The 23,156-nt window shown below is 38.8% G+C and overlaps 1 protein-coding gene across 7 annotated transcripts in view; it reads left to right on the forward strand.

Annotated features, from left to right (window-relative positions):
* The window catches only part of LOC134527671 (serine/arginine repetitive matrix protein 2-like), a 195,767-nt gene that overhangs the window by 37,727 nt on the left and 134,884 nt on the right, over nt 1–23,156 (forward strand). For all 7 annotated transcript variants that reach the window (XR_010074244.1, XM_063360555.1, XM_063360556.1 and 4 more), the window contains exons 5-6: nt 12,292–20,617; nt 21,467–21,625. Coding sequence is in view for 6 of the 7 variants with exons in the window: in XM_063360555.1 (XP_063216625.1) it covers nt 12,292–20,617; nt 21,467–21,625 (8,485 nt within the window). In the remaining variant the exon portion in view is untranslated. The remainder of the gene's footprint in view (nt 1–12,291; nt 20,618–21,466; nt 21,626–23,156) is intronic.

The following is a 23,156-nucleotide window of genomic DNA, read 5'->3' on the forward strand; positions in this document are numbered from 1 at the left end:
TAGTGAGGTGTCACGGTTCCAGGTTTGATCCTCGCTATAACCGTGTCCTCGCTATAAGCGAATTGGACAGATTTTGGCCTCCAAAAAAAAATTAACCGTATATAGCATAAAAATAGTGTTTGAACCTGCATAATTGGAAAATAACAGGTTTTATTAACGAAATCTTAATTTATGTGAGCAGATGTGTGAATTCTCTTTAAAACAATATCCCACAAGTACGGATGCGATCACCGATTGTGTCAAAATAACCAGAATACCCTACCACGCCACGTAAGTATAGCATCTCTGCCCGCAATCGATTACTCGACTCGGCCCGCGGCCGACGCAGCATTGTGCTGCTATCTATTGTCGACGCGGGCTGTCTGCTGGAGGCCATGTTGGTTCGGGATGTTGTTAACAAGCAGCGCTAGTGTAGCACGATGATTTAATTCCTTACAAAAAAAGCAGGAGTGCGGCAACGCACATACGCCTCAAACGAAATAGTCGCTGGAAAACTATACTTTTTTCATTTAAAGAAACCTGTAAACTTTTTTTGAAAATAAATTTGGGATTAAACTCAAACAATCACCACCCCCTTCCCGGACAGTTACCTCAACAACTGACTGAAACCAAAGTTACAAGAAAACTGTATTAGCGATTCGGAAATAAATACGGTAGTGCCTACTATTTGTCAGATAGTAAAATAAATAAAGTTACGTGTTTGTAAAGGTGTCACGACAAATAATTCCAAACAAGTTTATAAATATTTGTGTATTATTAACGCGATCAATTAGCAACAAGTATAAAGACGGCTCTAACTTTTTTGCCCTAACATAGTTATAAACAATATTATTATTCGTTAATGAAAATTTCCCAACAAATTAATTAAGAGCATTTATATTTTTTTAAAAAAGTGCACATTGTTATGTTTAATGGCGGGAAAAATAGATTTTGTCTATTTTCTAAATAATAAGAAATGTGTACAAGTATATGTATATTCAAAGGCTTGGTTTATTCGAGTCGAGCATACCTCGGCCTTGAAGCCAAGCAGAAGTTTGATAATATAAAGGACGGGATTCTATTTTTAAAGCCACACACTTAGGTGGCGACTGCATGGCTGAAGAATGTGACAGGTGTCAACGGCAAGATGTCTAGTGGCGAGCAAGAGGGGTGGAGATAAAGCAGACAAATAACCAAGGCGTGCTACACGCGATCACGCCCCAAATACCTTAAAAAAGACCTCGTTATAGCCGTGTTCTCGCTATTACCATGCTCGCTATAACGGGATTCTCCTGTACCTTATATACCCGAATCTAAGACAACCTCGAATCTAAGATGACCCCCAAACTACAGCCTCATGTTTTCAGGAAAAAAAATTTTTATCGTATTAAACACATGCCAACAAATTAGATATAAAATTGAAAATATGAATGTTATAAAGGATTTCAACCACCACTTTTGCAATACTGTTAACAGTTAATGTACAAACAGAAATAAATATCTATATGGCTGGTACTTTAACTGTTGGAAACTGTTAGAGTTTCATTATTCTGATGCATCATCTTCACTGCTGTCGACTTCAGCTTCAATTGCATCTTCTTCCCACAGGATACTTATCTTCACTGCCATCCAATGCATTAGAAATGCAATATTTCTTGAAGCCTTTGATGATCACTTCTGATGAGATTGTGTCCCATGCAGCCTTAATCCACTGACACAAGACTGCTACACTTGGTTTTCTGATTTTGCCTGTTGGTGTTAGAGCATGGTTGCCTGCCAAGAGCCATTCAGAGTACAGCACTTTAAGACGGTCTTTAAATGGTTTGTTGACACACACATCTAATACCTGCAGCTTTGAAGTCATGCCTCCAGGAATAATAACAAGGTCGGTGTTCATACCTTTAATACATGATTTCACCTCTGGCGTTAAATGTCCTTTGAATGCATCTAACACTAAAATCCCTTTCTTCTTTAAAAGTGCCCCAGGCCTTCTATCCCAAGCGGCCTTTAACCAGTCTTCCATCAACTCACTTGTCATCCAACCTTTTTCTTGACATCTCACTATTAACCCAGAAGGCAATTTTTCTTTTGGCATAGTTTTACGGTTAAGAATGACAAAAGGGGACAATTTTCTACCATCAGCTAACACTGTAAGCATCACTGTTATCCTCATTTTCTCATTGCCACTTGTCTTCACATTAACTGTTAAAGTTCCAACAGCATCCACTGTATAATTTGAAGGCATATCAAAATATACAGGCGTTTCATCAGCATTTACGATTTGGCCAATAAGATAATCATTTTGCTTTCTGAGTTTAATAATATACCTTTGAAAAGCAACAAGTTTTTCTTCAAAATCTGAAGGCAATTTTTGGCAGAGAGAAGTTCTTCGCCGCAGACAGAAGCCGTTTCTTCTCATCATCCTTACACACCATCCTTTACTTGCTTTAAAATCACGTTGCGTAAGGTTAAAGGTCTTTGCGATTTCACGGGCCTTATGTTGAATCGCATCACACAAAATCGGCATCCCATTTGCAAGTTGAACTTTCACAAAGTCCACCACTTGTTTTTCAATTTCGTGGAATCGGCCGGGCTTTGGCCCACTGAACGATTTCCTGGTGGATTTACAACTTGCCAATTTTTCTTGTTGTTGTTTCCACCGCCGCACATTAACTTCTGAAATGCTGTATTTCCTTGCAGCAGCGCAATTGTTTGTACTTGCAGCGTACTTTATTACCATCATCTTGAAGTTTTTGTCATAGAATTCTCTTTCCCTTTTAGTTAAACGGCTTGCAGACGTACTTCTTGTTTCCAGGTGGTCGGCCATTTTCATGTGATAATTTGTGTTTAAAATGTAAATAACATAACTCGCGGAACCGTTCGTCCAACTGAAAAAAATAATCACAGCAAGGAAGTACTGTATAACTTACATTAATGTTTTTGTACAAAAATCTTGTGCTATAGAACATTCCAAAAACATCGGTCATAACATGTGCAGCCAGTAACTACTGCACAACCTGAAAACATTGACCCAAAATAGGTATTTTGCCTAAAAATCAGTGTATCTGAATCTAAGGCGACCCTTTTGTTTTGAATTATAAATTATGGCAGGGTTGCCGTTTTTACGGATTTTATCCATTTTCACGGATATTTTGGAGTTACACCGGATTAACGGATAAGCACTTTGAATCACAGATATTTTAATTGACGAACGCACAAACATAAATATTTACTTACTGCTCCCGCTCCACTTCATAGATAACATGTCATCAAGAGACACTTCACTTTGCTACGTCGTTTCAGTTTTTCTGAGATGATGATAATTCACTTTCTACCTTTTATTTCTGGAAACATTTTTTTATTTCAGGGATGAAAGTATACCGTGCATCGTAATATCTATGACAGTTGTTTTAGACACCGCGTTCTGTTTCTCTCTTCTGCGCGATGGTGCGTTCGTGCGTGTAACGGAACACGCCCAGTAATATTTGTGTGAAGTGATATCTGTGACAGTGTTTTTACAGTCTGTGTTGTTATACCATGCAGTCACGATTTCTATGATGGATTGACGAAGTGTTTACAGTTTGTTGTTATTTTTAAAGTAATTGTTATGTACAAAAAATTCGGCTTGCATCTTTGTGGAGATTGTAATTGAAAGAAATGGAAAGAAAATGCAAGGCTTCTCAGCATCGAATGCTGTATAAAAAACGATATAAACATGAGTGGGAAATAGAATTAAAGTGGCTGAAACCCGGTTAAACGGACTTTACTGCAGTGTGTTCATTGTGTCGGTCGGACTTTAACATTCAAAAGGGTGGTCTGAAAGATCTTAGGCGTCACGAAAGCACACAGATACACCAGAGAAATCAGAGGGCTGCTGAACAAAGTACTTCTCTCACATCTTTCATCAGCAAACCAGACAACAAAATTGTAGATGCAGAGCTCATGTGGGCAAATTTTATGTGTGTTTGTTGCATAAAGTTGTTTGTAAAATGAAACAAACAAACAAAAATTTCTGATTTTCTTTTTACAATAGCCTATTTTTTAAATTTCTAATTTAGGCTTGGTGACTTAAAACTGATCAGTACAGGTGTGTGTGATGCAACTTTACTACAGTTCAAGTTGTTCCTCAGAGAAGTGTCACCAGATCCTTCACAATTTACAAACTTTGATAGAAATACTCAAAGGTTAGATTTTTTTTTTTTGTAAATATTTCCTGGACAACAAACAGTATGCAGATTTGTGGAAAGTATTTAAACTAGGGATGGGACGAATCCACATATTGGTCGAATCCTTGTTCGAATCCTCAGTGTTTGTCATCGAATCTCGAATCCCAGTCCCACACTAAACTTCACCACATATTATTAAAAAAAATCACACATTTATTATAAAAAATTACATAGGCCAATGTATTAAAAAAAATCACATGTGTATTTATAAAATTATAAATAAGTGCATAGTGTATACACCTCATATAAAATAGAGACAAAAAACCTCAAAAACCACACACGTAAGTTTGCATCTGTCTAATTCTCTGTTAAATGAATCCTTCTTATGTTTTCAATAAAATATGTTTGTATAACAGACACCATTTAAAAAAAGTTACGTTTTTTTCTGCAATGTTATATTATTGAAGGTTGGAAATGATCGAGTACGTAGTTATGCTAATTGACAAAATGCAGCGTAGTTTTTCTTATGTTTGTGCTATTTCCGTTACCTTAATAATATAGTTTAGGTATACAATTTTCAATTACTACTGTATTTACTTGTGTATAGCGCGCACCATGATTTTTGCAACAAATTCCCCATAAATAAATTTTACTAACATTTTGTGATACCAACTAAGTAATTACTTATGAAACAAATGATTATTTACATTGATGTGTGGTGATGTGTCAGGAAAATACTTTAATTGAATACTCTTCCACCTGAAAGCGAAACTTTTGTGGCATACTCTACCATCTGAAACGACACGAGCAAGCTAAACTCTGGTGTGTATACGGAAGATAATGAAGCGCTGTATCGTATTGTCACAACTGGTACAAGGCGGGAGGGAGGGAGGGAGGCAGGCAGGCAGGCAGGCAGGCAGGCAGGCAGGCAGGCAGGCAGGCAGGCAGGCAGGCAGGCAGGAACGGGATTGTGACCATCAAGTAACTTTGACAGTTGACAGGACTAAACACCACCCCTCCTGTCACCGTTGCTAAGCTGGCGCGGAGGACTTGATGACTCACAGGTAGCTGCTGGGACGAGGAAGCTAAGGAAGTGGGTGGGGGGACTGGTGACAACATGCTCTCTATCTCTCTTTCTCTCTCTCTCTCTCTCTCTCTCTCTCTCTCTCTGGAGGTGACAAGTGGCAAAGTGCCATTTCTACACCCTGCTGCGCTGGCTTTCTGTAGAGGGGGAGGTCTAAAAATAAACAAGAGAGACGTGATGTCCGAGCTTGCGCGTGCATGTGTGTGTGTGTGTGTGTGTGTGAGAGAGAGAGAGAGAGAGAGCAGAGTGATTTACAGCGGAGGGGGGGGGGCATACTAAAAGGGAATGGAGAAAGCCTAAACACCACCCATCACCCGGCAGTTAGCGCCTCCCCCTCTCATCTTTTTTCCCCATGTATAGTGCGCATCCTTGATTTTTTTCCTTTACTTGAGGGGAAAAAGGGCAGGCTATACACGAGTATATACAGTAAAACTCTTAAAAACTCACCTCGAATCCTACGAATCCTTGAATCCATAGGATTCGGTATATTCGACGAATCCAAGATTCGAAAATCCCATCTCTAATTTAAACCTATTTTGACTCTGTCTCATGGCCAAGCATCTGTAGAATGTGGTTTCTCTGTTAACAGAGAATTTCTTGTAGAAAATTTAACAGAAAAAAAACTATTAGCAATGAGGATTGTTTACGATGAATTTAAAGATGAAAAAGTAAGTGATGTTATTTTCAGTAAAGAACTGTTGGCAAATGCTAGATCATCAAGAATGCGCTATCAGCACTTCTTGAATGAACAGAAGAAACAAATATCTAGAGAGGAAAGTAGTAGAAAGAGGTCACACATGTTAGAAACTGTCCAAGAACTGAAGAAGAAGAAGCTGCAGATTGAGAAATCAATTGATTCAATGAATAAAGAAGCTGATTCAATGGCATTACTAGCTGAGAAAAGAAATGATTTCACTCTTCTTTGAAAGTTCAACGCATACAGGAAAAAATCATGTGAATCGGCAGCCGAATTCGCAAAGTTAAGTGAAGAGATTGAAAAACTGTCTGAAAACTGGTAAAAAAGGTAATTGTTTTGTTGTAGTTTAGAATCCTGGAAAAATATTGAAAAACAGCATTTTTATTATTATTAGTGTTTATCTTTGAATTAAGTGCTTGCCATTTTATCGATTACAACATAGTTCAAATAACAATTATGTTTGAAAATCTGTGAAATTTCCTGGGAATGTCCTGGAAGTGTCCTCAAAATTTTTTTTCAATTTGTGTATGAACCCTGAATGATTCAAAACCTGACATTACTGTCATTTCGAACTTGAAAACTAAATATTATTTTTATTTATTTCTTTACACAGACAGAAGTGGGATGAAAACAAACATCAGCAACCATGGATTACACCACCACCAAACAGGGATACTTATTGCACTAGCCATCAAAAAAAGTAAACATCATAGTTTCTACAGAGTATAAATATATGCAATCAATCTAACACAGTTTGATACAGTATCAACTTACTTGCTGTATGTATCAATGTTGAAACAGATGTTGCAACTCAAAAATATATGTTTAAAAAATGTAAATAAATGGTATAATGTTACCGATGATATTAGCAGAAATTGTGTTTATAATTTCTGAACTATAAAACAATAAACTGGCAATGTTAACAACGAAAACTTGTGAATAACTAGTGTTTAAATATGTAAATATGAGCTCATTTAATCACTAATTTGGGAATATAGTATTTTTAAAAAGATTCTCGTTTTTCGTGATATGGATTGCATTGGATTTCACTGTACTTTGCGGTTTGCGAAAATATTCTGGATCAATATGTAGGTTCTGGAAAATAAAGCAAATAGGATGAAATGAAAGGTTGGTTGGTTGGGTTGGGTTATGTTAAGATAGGTTAGCTTCATAATTAAAACTTTTTTTTTTCATAATATAAATATTAAAAAAAAAACATTCCATATTATTATTGTAGCAGACTTAATTTTCTAACTTTCCAGAAGTTGTTACATGATGGGGGGGAAAAATTTAGTCGGTTTTTAATTCTTATTCTTACTTTTCAAAGTCAATATTTATATTTGATTCGAACTAAAAAACTGACTTTCGCACAGGCCTACTTATAAGACAATTTTATTATTGGTTGGTTTTTATTATGAGATGATTTTTGTTGTAAGGAGACTTTGATTATAAAGCAATATGGATTATAAAAACTTGATTATAAGTTAATTTCAAGTATAAGACAATTTTAATTTCATAAAGACCTAAAGGACAAGACATCTTCAATTGTAAAAAAAAAGATCTAGATTGGAAAGGATCTTTTTGTGGAATATAAGATTATTATATGACAAGATAATGTGTGAAACTAGATTATGATGACTTTCCTGTAAGGTTCAGATATAAAAAATATTGAATGTAAGACTAAGATAACTTACTTTAAAAATTACTTCAAATTTTTTGGTTATTTGAATGGTAGTAAGCTAACATGTGAAGTTTCTAAATTTTCAAAATGTTTTTATGAAAAATGTTGCATTACAATATATTTATTTTGCAATTTTTCAATAATTTTGTTTGACACATGAGGCAAGTGTGTGTTTAAATATGACATTACATAATGTTTTTTTTTAAATGAAATGATCCTGTGATCTACTTTCATAAAGAGCTGAAACTGGATGCATTTATGCAATCAGGAGTGAAATATAATTTTTTTATGTTAGAGATCTTAGTTTAAAAAAAATACTTGTCTGTTACTTTGAAAGGAATCAGTATGGAAAAAAAGATACCAGCTATGCGGCCCTTGTGAAAAACTAAAATTTTATTAAAAGGCTTTTTGAAATTTGCTGTTAACCATAAAGTTTTTTTTTTCATAATTTGTTCATGATCGCATAATTGCTTAAGAATTTTTGTCTTATTTTTTCGTCAAAAAATAGTATTTGCACAACCATAGTTTATGTACAATTTTTGAAAGCTGAGGATAAGGTCATAATAATTAGCTTGCTCCTTATTTTAAAATAATTTAAAATAACTTTTTACATAAGTGCATGTAATCTAAATCATTTCTCTCCCCCCTCCCCCCTCAGAATTTCCTTTGACACAAATTGGTCAATACTATTAGAGCTGGGTGGGGTCCAGATTTTTTGGAAAATAACTACCGTGTTTTCTCATATAATCGTCGCACATTTTATTCTAAAATCAAGTATGAAAAGTATGGGTGCGACGATTATGAAGTAAAAAATTTTTTTTGTTAGGTAAAGTTATTTATAAAAACAAAACCAGTTCATGTAAAGTACGTTTATTTAAAAAAAGGTGGAGTATACAATAGCACGCCAAACAATCTATATTAATAATTCCTTAAACAAAAACCTTTCTTCAACTTTAAATAGAAAAACCAAGACTCTAATGCGAACACAAGCCACTTGAATCTGACGTGAACTAACGTGTCGTAGTACACAATTGTCACGAAAGAATGCGGGCTATCAAATTTAGTTAACTCGGCACCTGACAGAGAACGCGCGTTGCATCCAATCGGCGAGATATCGATATTCGACTACGTGCGTGCGCTCTATACGGGAAGCAACATAACCAAACATGAATGATGCGCTGGCTACATTTTTATAAGCGGTACGCCGCGGTAACGCAGACAATCAGATAAAGGAAATACCATTTAAAAACGTCTTTAAAAGAAAATTTATACGTCAGACAACTTTGTATGTCCGTTAATTAAATAAGTGGTAATGACCAAAATTAAATTTTAGATTATACCTACACCGCGGCGACGTAGACGATCAGATAAAGGAAATAACGTTTAAAAACATCTTTATAAGAAAATTTACACGTCAAACAACTTTGTATTTTTCCGTTAATTTATTAAGTGGTAATGACCAACTAAATATTAGATTTCTACTTTAAAATACATCGTTTTATACGGAAAAGATACCTACACAAAGCGCTCAGCATTTACTAGTGGGACCAAAAACATCATGCGACGTTTACTCGAGAAGTTTTTTTATCCCAATTTTGACAGCCTAAAATATGGTTGCGACAATTACGCGCGTGCGACAATTATGCGATAAAACACGGTATGTATCTTTCCTGCAACTTTGGTCAGGAATTTCTTTTTTCCCATTTCCCGATTTTACTGCGTTAATTCCACACTGTTCGTATGCCAAATTTGTTAATAAACTTTTTTTTAAAAAAGATAGCACTGCACTGAAACCTGTCAATACATGTACGCTGTTGAAAACATGTTTTAGCAGTTGAAACTCAAACCCTTTGACAGTGGGTTAAAAACTTTTGAAGGCAAGATTGTAAAACATTTTAATCAACATCTAAAACAACAATCAAATTTATTTCACTACTGTCATGAAACGCTAGAATGTATTGCAGCAACGATTGAAAATACGAAAAAATATTGTGTAAGAAGAAATTATTTGTTTGTTTCGTATTATGTATTGGTATGGAATAAAATAAACTAAGTTGTCTACAACCTTGGAATACTTCAGCAAAAAAATACTGCAATTTTTATGGTATGGACAAAATGTGAACACAGTAGTCAAAATGATTTTTAATTCAATAGTTACTATATATTTATCACTGTGTATCACAGGGTAGTAATAGCTTAGTTGCTACATTTATCTAAGAAACTAATGATTGAAAAGAAATATAAACATAATCATTTCGAGTGGAAATTTGCTATAAATTGCAAATGGGAACATGGCAGTATGAGTGAATAACTAAAGTTAAAATTGTGAATGTGCGCTTATTTTTTCATTCTTTTGCAAATTAGGTTTTTTGTTTTGATTTCACTTTAATCAAAAAATTAAATAATATAGCTCTATTTCATGGTATTATAAGGTTCGTGAAAAATATTTGCCTTAATCAATTTGTAATCACTTGATTTGGGCTTGCATAATAAATATGATAGAAATTTTCCTTTGTAAATGTATAAATAATTCCCTCATTCCATTCTGTTTCCAGGGGGAATTTCCCCCCTTCCCCTCCTCAAAGTTTCTTAAATTTTTCGCCAACTAATTCCTATCCTGCCCAGCTCTACCATTTTGATTTCAAGTGAAAATATCCTCTCTTTTGTATTTTCTTTGGAAACCATACCAAACGTTCTTCTGTATTCCAGGCTTTTCTTTCAAGATTCGCATAGTAGCAAGTTTATTGCTAGTAGCTGTTAACAAAACTTTTTTTTTTTTCATGGATTTAATTTGATAAAAAAAATATGAAGTGAGAAATTTTTTAAACCTGGAGTTTGAAATCATTGATTACACTAAGCAGTTTCAAATCCAAACATTTAAAATTAAAATAATATCTTTGTAATCTTTATTGAAACCTTTTTGTGTGTGTGTAATAATTGTAAGTTTTTGTTCTGTGTGGATTCCTGAAAGTATGATTTTGTTCATGTGCATGAATTTTTGTGAATTCTACTGGTAACATGAAAGGAAAACTTATTGGCTTCAAGCTTTGCCATGTAATACAAGATAACGAACAACGTTGCAAAAATGAATTTATTAATTCTAGTTATTTCATGACATGATGGTATTAACTCACAAACTTCAAATATTTTATGTCACTAAAAGCTGTCATTTGGCATGTTAATAGTTAGTAAAAAAAAGAAACTATATTTTAAAATTTTTTATTTGAGTGCCTTACTTGAGTGAATCGGTTTTGTAGCGCACGACCGCACCTATTCAGCATTGAATTCGTCTGGGTGTAGCTCGATTCCCCACAAGTTATCGATTACTCAAGTGATTCGGACGACACCACGATCAGTAAGTGCAGTTGCCCTTAAGACTCTATGTAGCTGCATAATCGTGTGACACACAAACCAGTTTGTTATCGAGATTGTGTTTGTTCATGAAGAGGCTTTTTTTTATACCCAGGTTGAAGTGTTCATTTAATGTTCGTTGTGAATTCAGTTTCAAAAAGAAAAAGTGGAAAAAAGGAGGGGGAAAGGTCTGTATCTAGCGGGATAGCAATGGGGTGAGTGTTAAGGGTGAAGTCTAGATTCAGAGTCCATATAAAGATTTATAAATCATTTGGTATCAAAAGTGCAAAGAAGATTTTGGAAGTACAGTACATTAAAACTTTGACATTTGGGTGGCTTTGTTACAAGTCATATCAAATTGAGTAGAATGATTTAACAATTTTCGAGGTTGTAGGTAGCTTTCATAATTCATCTATGAAATTTATTTGATAGCTAATTTCAAACTGAATTGGTCCTTGAGTTTTAATTTCATAGCAATTTATTATATTTTATGGTATGTGAATACTTCTTGTAAAATTTTTATAATTGTTGTCTTTAATGTGAACCAATTTTAATTTACGAATTTATAAATTTTGAAGTTTCCTTGTGCAACAAAAAAAAAACTTTTATTAAAGTGGCAAGACTTCTGTTTTGTCTCTGGCAATCCTGAGAATATATTTGAAATAATATTTAAACTATATTTGAAAGTTTCCGCTATTAAAGTCGTGACAAATCACAAGAAAATCACTATGGAAGTAGTATTTGATTACAATAATTTTTATTTTAGTGTAGAATATTAATTGTTTATTTTTGACTAATCATCATCTTTGTTTCTGCTAGATTAAACTTACAAATTGAATTTTTTTATGCATCCTGTATTTAAAGCTAAAACATAAAATATATGGTATGCCAGGTACCTAAAATATTGATTTTCCTAAAAAAAAATTCCATTTCTGCATTTCACTGCACTATTCACAGAAGAAAAAATTCACCTCTAATGTAAAATATTCTATTAATTTTTTTCACTCTAAAATGAATTGCTTAAAGTCATTTGCGGGAAACGTGAGAATTTCCGAGTAAACTTGTGTGATTGAACAGCATTGAAGTGTGATACACTAATTGATTTGGTTAGAGTATGCAATTTGGGTAGAACTAAATTTTTATGTTTATCTTTGTGCAAAGTTATAATTTTTGTAAAAATTATAACTTTGTGCAAAGTTATAATTTTTGTAAAAATTATGCAAGATATGTCTATTGTGCTGAAAAGTTGTTAGTCCAAAAAAAAATTCTGTTAGTTTTTATGGCCAGTAGTTGTAATTTTGATACATTTATGTGTTTTGTTTGTTGCTCGCAGGTCGCGGGAGAAGAAGCACAGAAGATCATCCCCATCACACGACGGTGCCAAAGAGAAGGATGTGGAAGATGATTCTGAGCTGGTCTATAAGGCTCTTTCATTCCCCTCGAAAATCCTGTTACCTCTGTATGCCAACAGCAAGGTTGGCCAGGTGATGAAGGCGTACCCGAGAGTGCTGGTGAAAACGACAAAGGCACGTCCATTGGTGGCGTACTGCCAGAACCCTGAGAACTACGCCTCCTACCTGAAGAGCCGCAAGGAGGTGTTCACGGAGTCCCCGCCTGAGATAGTGGAGCTGATGGAGGTCATCATGGAGGGCAGTGGCGAGAAGAGTGCCAAGAGAGTGGACAGGAGCCTGACGAGGACCTCCGACGCCAGTCTGTCCAACAGTTTGGCAGCCCTGCAAGTATCCTACGATGAAGGGGAACTGGAGGAGAACCTGTCGTCGGACGAACTGCCCTCGGGCCGGAAGAGGGAGCGACCGTGGTGGTGCGAGGAGAAGGACTGGTGCTCGGTTGGTGTGGATGCCGGCGCGGTTGAAACGGGTGTGAATGGCGTCTTGGTGAAAGAGGGCGACGGTGTTGTAAAGGAAAAAGAGGTGTCGAACGAAGAACTAAATCTCCCCAAAGAGAGAAAGGCAGCAGTTGCAGAGGCAGCAGGAGTGATCATTGAGAAGAAGTATGGCTCCCCCACTACTGGCGACCACAAGCCGGAGAACAAGAGGCACTCATTGTCGGAACCGCCCGTCGAGTGCATAAAGGTCAGGTCCAAGTGGGACAGTGACTACGAGGAGGATGCTGTGTCCGTCGAAAATGTGAGCAGGGCTGTTCCCGTCGAGATAACTGAAGACAACGAGGTCTCATTTAAGAAAGATGAAGACATGAAAAGGGAAGAAACTCCAGTGTTAGAGACCGAGTTAAAGACTCCAGTTAATATGGATGTGAGTGGAGGATCGGAGGCGAGCGAGCCCGCTGTAGTGCTTGACGGTGAAGATATTGCAGATGATGCTGCTGTTGTGAGCAGTCATGACGGGGAAGATAAATGTGAGGAGGAAGTCAAAGAGGAAGACAATGTCCCTGAAGATATTGCCACCTCTGAGACTGGTCAGATCTTGGACTCACCGAGCTGTGAACCAGACCCAAGTCTTAACAACAGTGTCTCCTCACCCGCAGAGAATGGTTCGGAGAAAAATACTGACCTTAAACTCGTGTCTGAGTATGAGGAGTTCATGAAAGCAGTCAGTTTTGACACAGGTTTTGAGGAGGATGGCACCACACTTTTAGAAGATGAAGAGAGGAGTAATGTGAGAAGTGGATTCAAACGCCGTGAGTCAGGAGGGAAAATGTTTGAGGAGCCTAAGGAGAATGATGTTGAAGTTGCAAGGAAAGAAGCCACTAGTCCCGACCACAGCAAAAAAAGTAGTAATGGTGACACAGAAAGAACATTGAATGTTTCTACAGTTGATATCAATACAGAATACAAAGAAATTGAGGAGAAACCAGAAAATACAAAGTCTGATTTCGGTTCTAAAGAAAGTAAGACAGATGAAAGTAATTCACTTGAAAATAATTTTGATGAGTATGGAGAAAGTTCACCCAAGATTCCGGATGATTCAACTCCAAATTTGGATGATTCAACTCCGAATTTGCAGTCACGCTCTTCAAAAATTTCTGAGATAGAGCTGTCTGAAGAAAAAATAGAGCAGTCAGAAAAAGAAGAGCAATCTGAACAGGAAGAAAGACAAACAGAAAAGGAGGTGGAGCAATTAGAAAATAAAAATCAGCAATCAGATAGGGAACCTGAGCAACCAGAATGTACAATTGTTCAACCAGAAAAGACAGTAGTAGAGAACTTTCAAGAATACGTTGATGTTAGCAAAAAGGTGCCTCCAAACAATGAAAGTGACATTGAAAAAAGTGCCGCAAAAAATTCTAAGCAGAGGAATGAAGCTCCAAACAATAGTGAAGTATTGACTAAAGGAAGCGAAAAATCTTCGAAGGTTAGTGGTGGCAGGAAGAGTAAAATCAGAAATAAACGTTTAAAAAGAAAACGGAAATACAGTAAGGTGAAGCGCAGTAAAAAGAAAACTAGAAAAAGGAAGGCCGAATCTTCTTCGTCTGAAAGTTCTTCGGACACGGAATCATCTTCTAGTGAGGAGGAAAAGTCGTCTAAATCTGCTAGTAAAAGAGAGAGAAGGAAAGTTCCATCTGTTTCGAGTGATGACACCAGCAGTGATGAATCTACATCTTCATCTTCATCATCAGCATCAATTCAGTCATCTTCATCGTCATCATCTGACAGGAGGTCAAGAAAGAGAAAAAAGAAGCAAAAGAAAAAAGCCAAAGCTAAAAAAAGTTCAAAAAGGAATAAAAAAGATACCATCAGCCAGAGAAAAAAGCGTAGAAAGCGAAAGGTGGAAGGCAGCGAATCAGAAGTCGATAGTAAAAGTATAAAGTCCACTCACAAGAAAGACAAACAGCTTCAAGTAGAAAATTTAACTGCGCTGAGGTCCGATGAGAAGGGTAAACGGAAAGTCAGAACACAAGAAAGTAGTGTCGATAAAACTTGTCCATCAGATAAACACACATCCACAACAGTGCACAACAGTAAGGAGGAACATGTGAAAGACAGTAAAAAACACAAACCCTTTGAAAATTCTCATGCCCCACCACTTGAAGTGGATGAAAACAGCTCTGTTGAAAGTTGTTGGGAAGCCAGTTTCAAAGAAAAGAGGGCAAAGGAAAAGCTGAAAAGAGAGAGATCAAAGTCAACCAAGGAAAGTGCAGGCTCAAATGATGAGAATGAAGATGTAAGAAAGGCAAAGAAACGGCGTAAAGAACACAGATCTCGTTCTTCCTCTCCGAAAAAGAAGAGGCGTCGATCACCATCTTCATCGCCTGAGCATTCTCCTCCACCAAAGTCCCGTAGAAATTCTAAGGACATAAAAACTCATGAAAGAAGTAGAACAAGCACAAGTCAGGATGATGATAAAAAACTTCAACACACCAGCAGCAGCAGAGAAAAAAAGAAAAAGAATCGCAAAGAAGAGAGCGAGGAAAGTGTGTCACCTAAAGATCACAAAGATATCTCTAAACAGAGTAAGCAAGGAAATCATAATTCAAAAGATACTAAGCCTCACAAAAAGAAGAAAGAATCAAAAGAACGAAGGGAAAAGAGAGAAAGTAAGTCAAGAGAGAAAAAGGAAAGAAGTAAATCAAAAGGAAATGAGGAAAAGGATAAATCTAAATATAAAGAGAAGAAAGTTAGGAGTAAATCAAAAGAGAAGAGAAAAGAAAGGAGGCATAAGGAAAAGAGTTCGAAACTTAAGTATAAAGAAAGAGAAGAACTTGAGACATCAGATGAAGAAGAGCAGGCAAGGCGAAAGTCTTACAGAAGTAGGTATTATCATTACAAGTCCAAAGGAAAAGAAAATTCAGAAAAGAAAAAAAGTAGGACTGAAGGAGAAGTAGAAAAGAAAAAACATAAGAAGCAGGGAAGTAAAAGTGAAATTAGTGACATTAATGACAGTGATAACCAAGAAACTGAGAATGAAGACAGTGAAAATGAAGATACTGGAAATGAGGACAGTGAAAATGGAGAAGATAGCGAGAACCAAGAGGACAGTGGTAATAAAGAAGACAGTGAGAACCAGGACAGCGAAAATCATGAAAGTGAAGGAAACGACACTGAAAATGATGAAAGTGACAATCAGTCCTCTTCCAATGAGGATGTCGATGACACAGTTGGCTCTGTCAGTGAACAGTTTGATTTGTTCAGGGAAATAAAACAGGAAGTGTTCAGCGACGATGATTTGACTAGCGCGCCAAGACTGCGGGATTTATCTGATCATGGCAATTTGGTGGTTTGCAAAGAAGAGAGAATTGATTCTAACGAAGCTACCAGTAGCGTCGTTAGTTCAAACACAGAGAAAGATAACACGCTTCGGCCAGCAGAACCTAGCTGTGTTGATTCTGTTCCGGAACTAGCGCCTGTTTCGCTGGCAACCAACGTGTCGGAAAATGCAAATACCATTGCGATTGCAGCTCCACAAGAAGTTGCAGATAGTGCCGGAGATGTCGAAATACATGCTGGGTCACCGTACATTGATGCAGACAATGTGCCTAGTGAGTCAGCTGTCAATGACACAGAGGTTGTGGAACCATGCCCTGAAACGCCTGTCGCGGAACTTGCTGTGGATACTTGCTTGAAAAATGCTGTCCATGCTTTCGAAGCACCAAGCCTCTCATCAGTAATGAACTCTGAGGTGGACCAAGAGAGCAGCTGCTTTTCTGAAAACTCAAACACCCCCGTCGATGTAGTTGCTTCGGAGAAAACTTTGCTTTCAGTTTCATCAGCTTCTAATGTGGAAATTTACAGCACAGTTTTGGAGTCTGCTGTTACTGATATGTTGGGAAATTCCAACAAAGGAGACGTAAACACTGCTTGTAAAGTTCGAGTCATGGACGAAACAAAAATAGATGATTCTGTTGCACTCTATAGTCCGGGAGATATGTATTCTGATGAAGAAGACAACAAATGTGACTTAACTGATCAAACCATAGCACCACAGATAGGCAAAGACAACTCTTTAAGTTCAGATGTAGATTTACGTAGCAGAGGGCATTTTGAGATCTGCAGCGACATGTCTCTGGACAGTGAAATTTGTCCTACAAAGTCACAGGATTCTAACAGTATCAAGAGCAACTTTGAAACCCCTTTTGTTGCTGAATCTTATAATGCAGATTTTTTCTGTGGTTCTTCTTGGAATTCAGTGAGTCAGTTAGGAGCAGTGGGCCTCGCAGATGTTTCCTCGGTTAATGTTCAGAAGACGCCGGTTTGCTTGGAAAACATTCCACTACCCCCGCCAAAACCATTAGAGGAATCAAGCGTGATCTCCAACGTTCCTGTTCAGGCTGTTGCATCTTTGGGTACGATCCAGGGTCATGTTAACACAAGTCTGTTCGAGGCGGTGTATCCTTTGTATCCTCTGCTTCCTCCCGTGCAGCCGTGCCCGCCACCGTTGCCTGCCGTCGAACCTCCACCGAAACCGAAGCCCCCACCAACTAAAGCCCCGGTGCAGAAGCACATTATCACTGTGAAGTTGTTGTCTACCATGTCTCGCCAGGAGGCATTGTCGGCAGCGTCTGCAACCTCCACTGTGTCAAATGAAGCAACTTCTTCCTCATCGAAACCCGATGTGAAGACCACTGGAGGCTCTGACAAAATTAAAGGCAATGCAAGTCCACTCGTAACAAAAGTTCCTGATACTTCATCTGCTATGGGTGTGGATAAGATGTTAGTCGACACCAGTCCTTGGAAAGCATTTGGCTCAGTGGGGAGTGATAATAAGCTGTCATTGTACGATGATTTCAACCCCGTTGATAGCGATTCGCCGGTGTCCTCTTCGACTTTGAAGTTAGAAATGGCGAAAGACATCACTCAGATCAAAACGCTGATGGTCCAGAGTACCGATGTATGCCAAACACAGACAGGAATGCCAGCCAAGCGTGAGCGCAAGCGTCCTTCTCGCTGGGGCATGACAACCCCTCCCGCAAAAGACTCCGTTGTGAGTTCTGAAAAACTATACTCACCTTCGGCTAATGAAGACACTATCTGTAGTGAGAAGCGTGCTGGTCCTATTTTCCAAATTTTGAGTGGGGAAAAACCCAGTTGTGTATCATCCATTGTGACAGACATCACAAAATTGGAAAGTGCCTCAAGTGCTCTGGAAGAAAATATTTCAGATGCAACACCTGCTCAGTTGTATGATCCAGGTAAACCAGATAGTAACTTCTCAAAACCTGGTTCAGATGTGCCTGAGTCAAACAGTACAGACCATGAAAAATCTGGGGATATCTCTGTTAAGGATGTTGTTGTTGATGGTAATAAAGAGCATCGTAGTAAATCGAAAGAGCGTGAGAATGACAAAAAGGAATGTTTAAAATTGAGTGAAAATGATAAAGGCAATGTTGACAGTGATAAGAGTAGACATAGGAGAGATAAGGACAAGGATAGGCACAGAGACAGAGGGCGAGATAGAAGTCGTGATCGCGATAGAGGCCGCGATCGAGATAGGGGTCGTGATCGCGATAGGGGCCGCGATCGAGATCGAGATCGGGGTCGTGATCGGGACAAGGGTCGTGATCGAGATAGAAGCCACGATCGTGATAAGGGCCGTAACAAACACCGTGATCGAGATAAAGATCATGATCGTGACAAAACAAAAAACAAAGACAGAGACAGAAAAAACAGTGACAAGAGCAGAGAAAAAGAAAGTTACAAGTCAGAAGACAGGGATGGTAAAAAGTCTAGTGAAAATAAGAGCTCAGATAAACCTACTGACTCAGATCAGCCAGCTGCAGATAGGAAAGATGATATTAAGGAAAATGAATCCAAAATTGAACCTGCTGATGCTCAGAGTAAAAATGATGTACCTGACAGTTTCAGCGAACGTCCACAGGATGAACAGAAAGGTGAAGAGCATAGTGGCACGTACGAACAACCGCAGCAATTAATTCCAAACAGTTGGGGTACATGGTCTGCACCACAGGCGGAATCTGTCACAGAGGCCAGTTGGGAGCACTCGACTGTCTGTCACGAGTATCTTGCGACGGACGAACAGTATCCTGCTAACACTCAGGAGGACAGCTGGCATGGCCGGGTTGTGACGTACCGATCCCGGTCACCTTCCCCAGATCTTGGGAGAGCGGCTACAGAACCAGTGGGGAGGGCAGACAGTGAGAGACAGTGGAATAAAGATGTAAAGAGCATTACACAAGATCTGTATGAACATCCAACCGACAAAAGGGGCGATGAAAACAACTGGCATGATGAACAACAAAATGACCTTTGGAAAGGAAGTCCTAGTAGAAGCCCTTTGCTGAGGCATAAGAGCCCTGTTCGCAGGCGAAGCCCTTTAAGACGTAGTCCTAGTTCCTCTCGTAGGAGAAGCCGAAGTCCTTCATTTGTGAGAGCAAACTTGATATCGAGGTCAAGCCGCAGTCCATCACGAAGTTACAGTCCATTGCGCAGGCGCAGTTGTAGTCCTTACCCCCAGAAGACCCACAGTCCTGTATCAAGGAGACCGTACAGTCCAGCAAGACAGAGTCGTAGCCCGGCGATGAGACCAAATTACAGTCCGAAGAGAAGCCGGAGCCGCAGTGCCTCTTTGAGACGCAGCCCGTTGCAGAGAGGTCGGAGCCCTTCGCTGAGACGGGACCGCAGTCCACTCTCTAGAAGGAGCCACAGCCGCAGTCCAGGTCTGAGGAAGAGTCCTTTGCATAGAAGTAGAAGTCCCGGGTCCAGGCGAAGTCCGCTTAGGAGGAACCGCAGCCCGTTGCCGAGGAGAAGCCTCAGTCCACGTTACAGAAGGAGTAGAAGCCTCAGCCCCTTGTCGAGGAGAAGTCGTAGCCCTCTGTCCAGGAGGAGTCGTAGTCCCTTGCCGAGGAGGAGTCGCAGTCCATTGGCCAGAAGAAGCCGCAGTCCATTGGCCAGAAGAAGCCGCAGTCCATTGGCCAGAAGAAGCCGCAGCCCGTTGCCGAGGCGGAGCCTTTCGCCGCCCAGGCGAAACAGGAGCCCTACATCGCATAGAAGCTCAACTCCGAACTTTAGGCGCAGTCATAGTTTAAGTCCTGGTCCAAGGAGGGCTGAGGCTTGCAACATTGTCGTGAGCTCGATTGGGGAACAGGATCTAGAGGAAAAGCATTACATAAAGAACATGTCGCTGCAGCATGGGGGAGGTGACTGGGAGGCGGCCTCCGTCTCGTCCTTGAAGCGCAGCGTTGCGGACTCTACCATAAATGATTCCGAGGTTCTCACCACTGGCAAAGTTCCACAAGATGTGTTTTACCCAGAGCACCCGGAACTATATTACAAGCAGGGCTTGCCTTTGTTGAAGGATTCCAGGGAGGGCTCCCACTCCCCCTCTCCCATGTTCTCACCAAAGAGGTTGTCCTTAGATGATAGGATCAGCTTGGAGTTGGGGGTGAGGGTCAAGAGCCCACCACCATCATCCCAAGCGTACCAGCCCCAAGTGTACCCGGGGCAGTACCCCAGTTACTACCAGGAGCCGGCGGCCAAGCACTTCCCGGTAATGCCGAACAGGCGCCCACCGCTCCTGCCCGTGCCTGTGCACATCGAGCCCAACATGGACAATTGGTGCAAGGTCCAGGCAGCGATGAGCGAACAGTTGCACTCTGAGGCAGGCTACGGCACCCAGCAGGCCTACAACCTCCCGCATGTCAGCCCGACTCCTGTCATGATGGGGCCGAGGCCCGGTCCCTCTCAGCCGCCTCCTGGCGTTGCATCCAACTCTCATGTTGTTCAGGTATGTCACTCTGTCATTGTGCACATCTAATGATATAGAGTGTCAAATAGGCAGAGAGAAATACTTATGGAATTATGCCAGTAGCTGCACAAAAGATGTGTAGCACAGTGGGAGACACTGGATTTGTATTAAAGGTCCCGGGTTTGAATCTTGGCCCGACCATCCTGGTTTTGTAATCCAATGGCTTCACAGAACTTGGTAGATAACTATCGCTGTTGTCATATATTATAATAATGAAAAATAGTAATTTGTGTTTAAGTGCTGGCTGCACATAGCTGCTAGATTATTGTTTTGTTCTACACCATGGACATAACCTGATAATTCTTGGTTTTTTTAACATGTCTCCCATGAAAGAAAATACCACTTGTGTATATGTGTGTAATGTCTGACTTATCTCTCTACCTTCATATCTCTTCATCTCTTCCTTCCTCTCTTCCCTCTCACTCATCCTCACACTCTCTCACCCTCTCAAGGGTAAAACTTGGCATACATTGCCTTGAGCTGATGTTGTTTCTTGGGGTACCTACTGCCTTTTCCACTACCTATGCATTCTGACACTTTTGCATTCTCATCTCATCACACCTCATCTGCTCTAATGACCTCTATGTTGACAGGAAACAAGTTAAGCCTATTCATTCCCTCTGTCTTGTGCTGCTGGTTGTGAGTCTTTCTTATTTTGTCAATTATTAACTTGACAAAGATTGCACACACCCACTCCCTAGTCTTAATCTCCATGGCGTGTGGTGCAGATAGCACTGCCGACAACAGTCGTGACATTGCACTTGGAAAACAGTTGTGTTTGAAGGAAGTGTAAGTATTTAGCCTTTCATGGGTTGTGTTTGTCGCCAGGTGGGCAACTTCCTGCAAGTGGTCCCAGCAGAGCTGCCTGTGGACACCATGAGCCTGATAGCATCCGCGCCCCCGCCCCCGCCTCCACCCCCTCCGCCTCCATTGCCTGCGCAGAAACCAGCGCAGACTGTGGTGCTGCAGGCCGGGAATGTCTTGCAGGTAACGCGCACCCGCGCTTTTGTATGGGTGCCCAGGGGCTTCTGTGTAGCGTTATCCCCTCTCTGATCGCAACCCTCACTAGAGAAAGTAAACTTCCTTAACACATTCCTCTCCATTCTCTTTCATGTCTACGTAATATCCCATACTTGTATCTGCAAGGTTTATAAATGGTCTTTATAAGATAAAGAGATTCATTAAGAAGGCTGTGTCTAAATTTGACTAGCAAAATTCGGCTCCATTTTTATCACAAAAATACAAGTTGAATACACTCTTATTTCCCATAAATGTATTTTACTTGTGGTTACCCTCAATTATTAAAAATAAATTAATTTAGAACATTGACAAGGTTTGTAGAAATTTGTTCAATTAAACATAAACCAGACACATACAGCCATATACAGAGTTTTTTTTTCTTTAAGGCTCCTTAAGACAAAAAGTTAGCCTTAATTACACTGCAAGAACCAACCTTCAACCTCCCTTTTTGAATGCATCCTAAATTTCAAGTTAAGGAAGCTATCAGGAATTAGGCTGCCAGATTTGAGCTTCCAAAATGATCAGGGACAATTTTTTTTTAAACCGTTGATTAATAAAACTTCTTTGGTAATTTAGAGTGGAATTGGACTTGTGTTGCTTGTAAATAATAATAATTTATATTGATGAATATGTAGGAAGACTCCTTTTTCATATTTTAATATTTTAAATATTCTAGTGTTAGACCACTACAGACAGAATTTAGCCCAGACATTTTTTAACATTTGGTGTGGTGTTAAGGTGATGATTTAATAAACATTTAGATTGTTTCATGAGTATTTCGGTTTTGTTTCTAATACCTTTTTGTTGATAATGTTGGTTTGTATAGCTTCTGCCATAACACTGTACTTTTATTATTCTGAAGTTAAAGAATCCTAATGATATTGTGTTATTTTTTTTAAACCTTCAAATAAGAATGATAAGTAGGTTAAATTATGGGCACCTTTATAAAAAAATCAAAGTTAGAAATAATATTGTCAAATCCTTTGAAACTAACCTATATTTGCATTTAACTTAACTTGTGAGAACATTGTATTACAAAAACAAACAAATTTGACTCAGTATCACGTTATCACAAGAACATAGCCCTTGACAAAACTTAACAAGAAAATAAACCATTTCTAACATGGGCACAAATAAATTTCTGTATACCTACGTCTGCTTTATGTACAATTACTTATGTAATAATTTGAATGAAAATCAAACACGATATACAGTACAACCCTATTATAACATTCTCCAAGGGACCAACTTAAAAAAATGTTATAAGCAGGAAAATTTTATAAGTAGGAATTCATAAAATTACATCTTCACTTTGTATAAATTACGTGTGGATTGATTAAATTAAAGAGTATAGGTAAAACAAAACAAAGTACAGGAGTAATATACTAAGTACAGCTTTAGAGTGGACAATTGGTTAATTTTATTTATAGATAATACCTAATAATATGCTAAAGAAAAAATGTTTTGTACGATACAGTTCAGAGTCGAAACAGAAATA

The sequence above is a fragment of the Bacillus rossius genome, chromosome 1 (genome assembly GCF_032445375.1).
Source record: "Bacillus rossius redtenbacheri isolate Brsri chromosome 1, Brsri_v3, whole genome shotgun sequence".
NCBI classification, from domain to species: Eukaryota; Metazoa; Arthropoda; class Insecta; order Phasmatodea; family Bacillidae; genus Bacillus; species Bacillus rossius.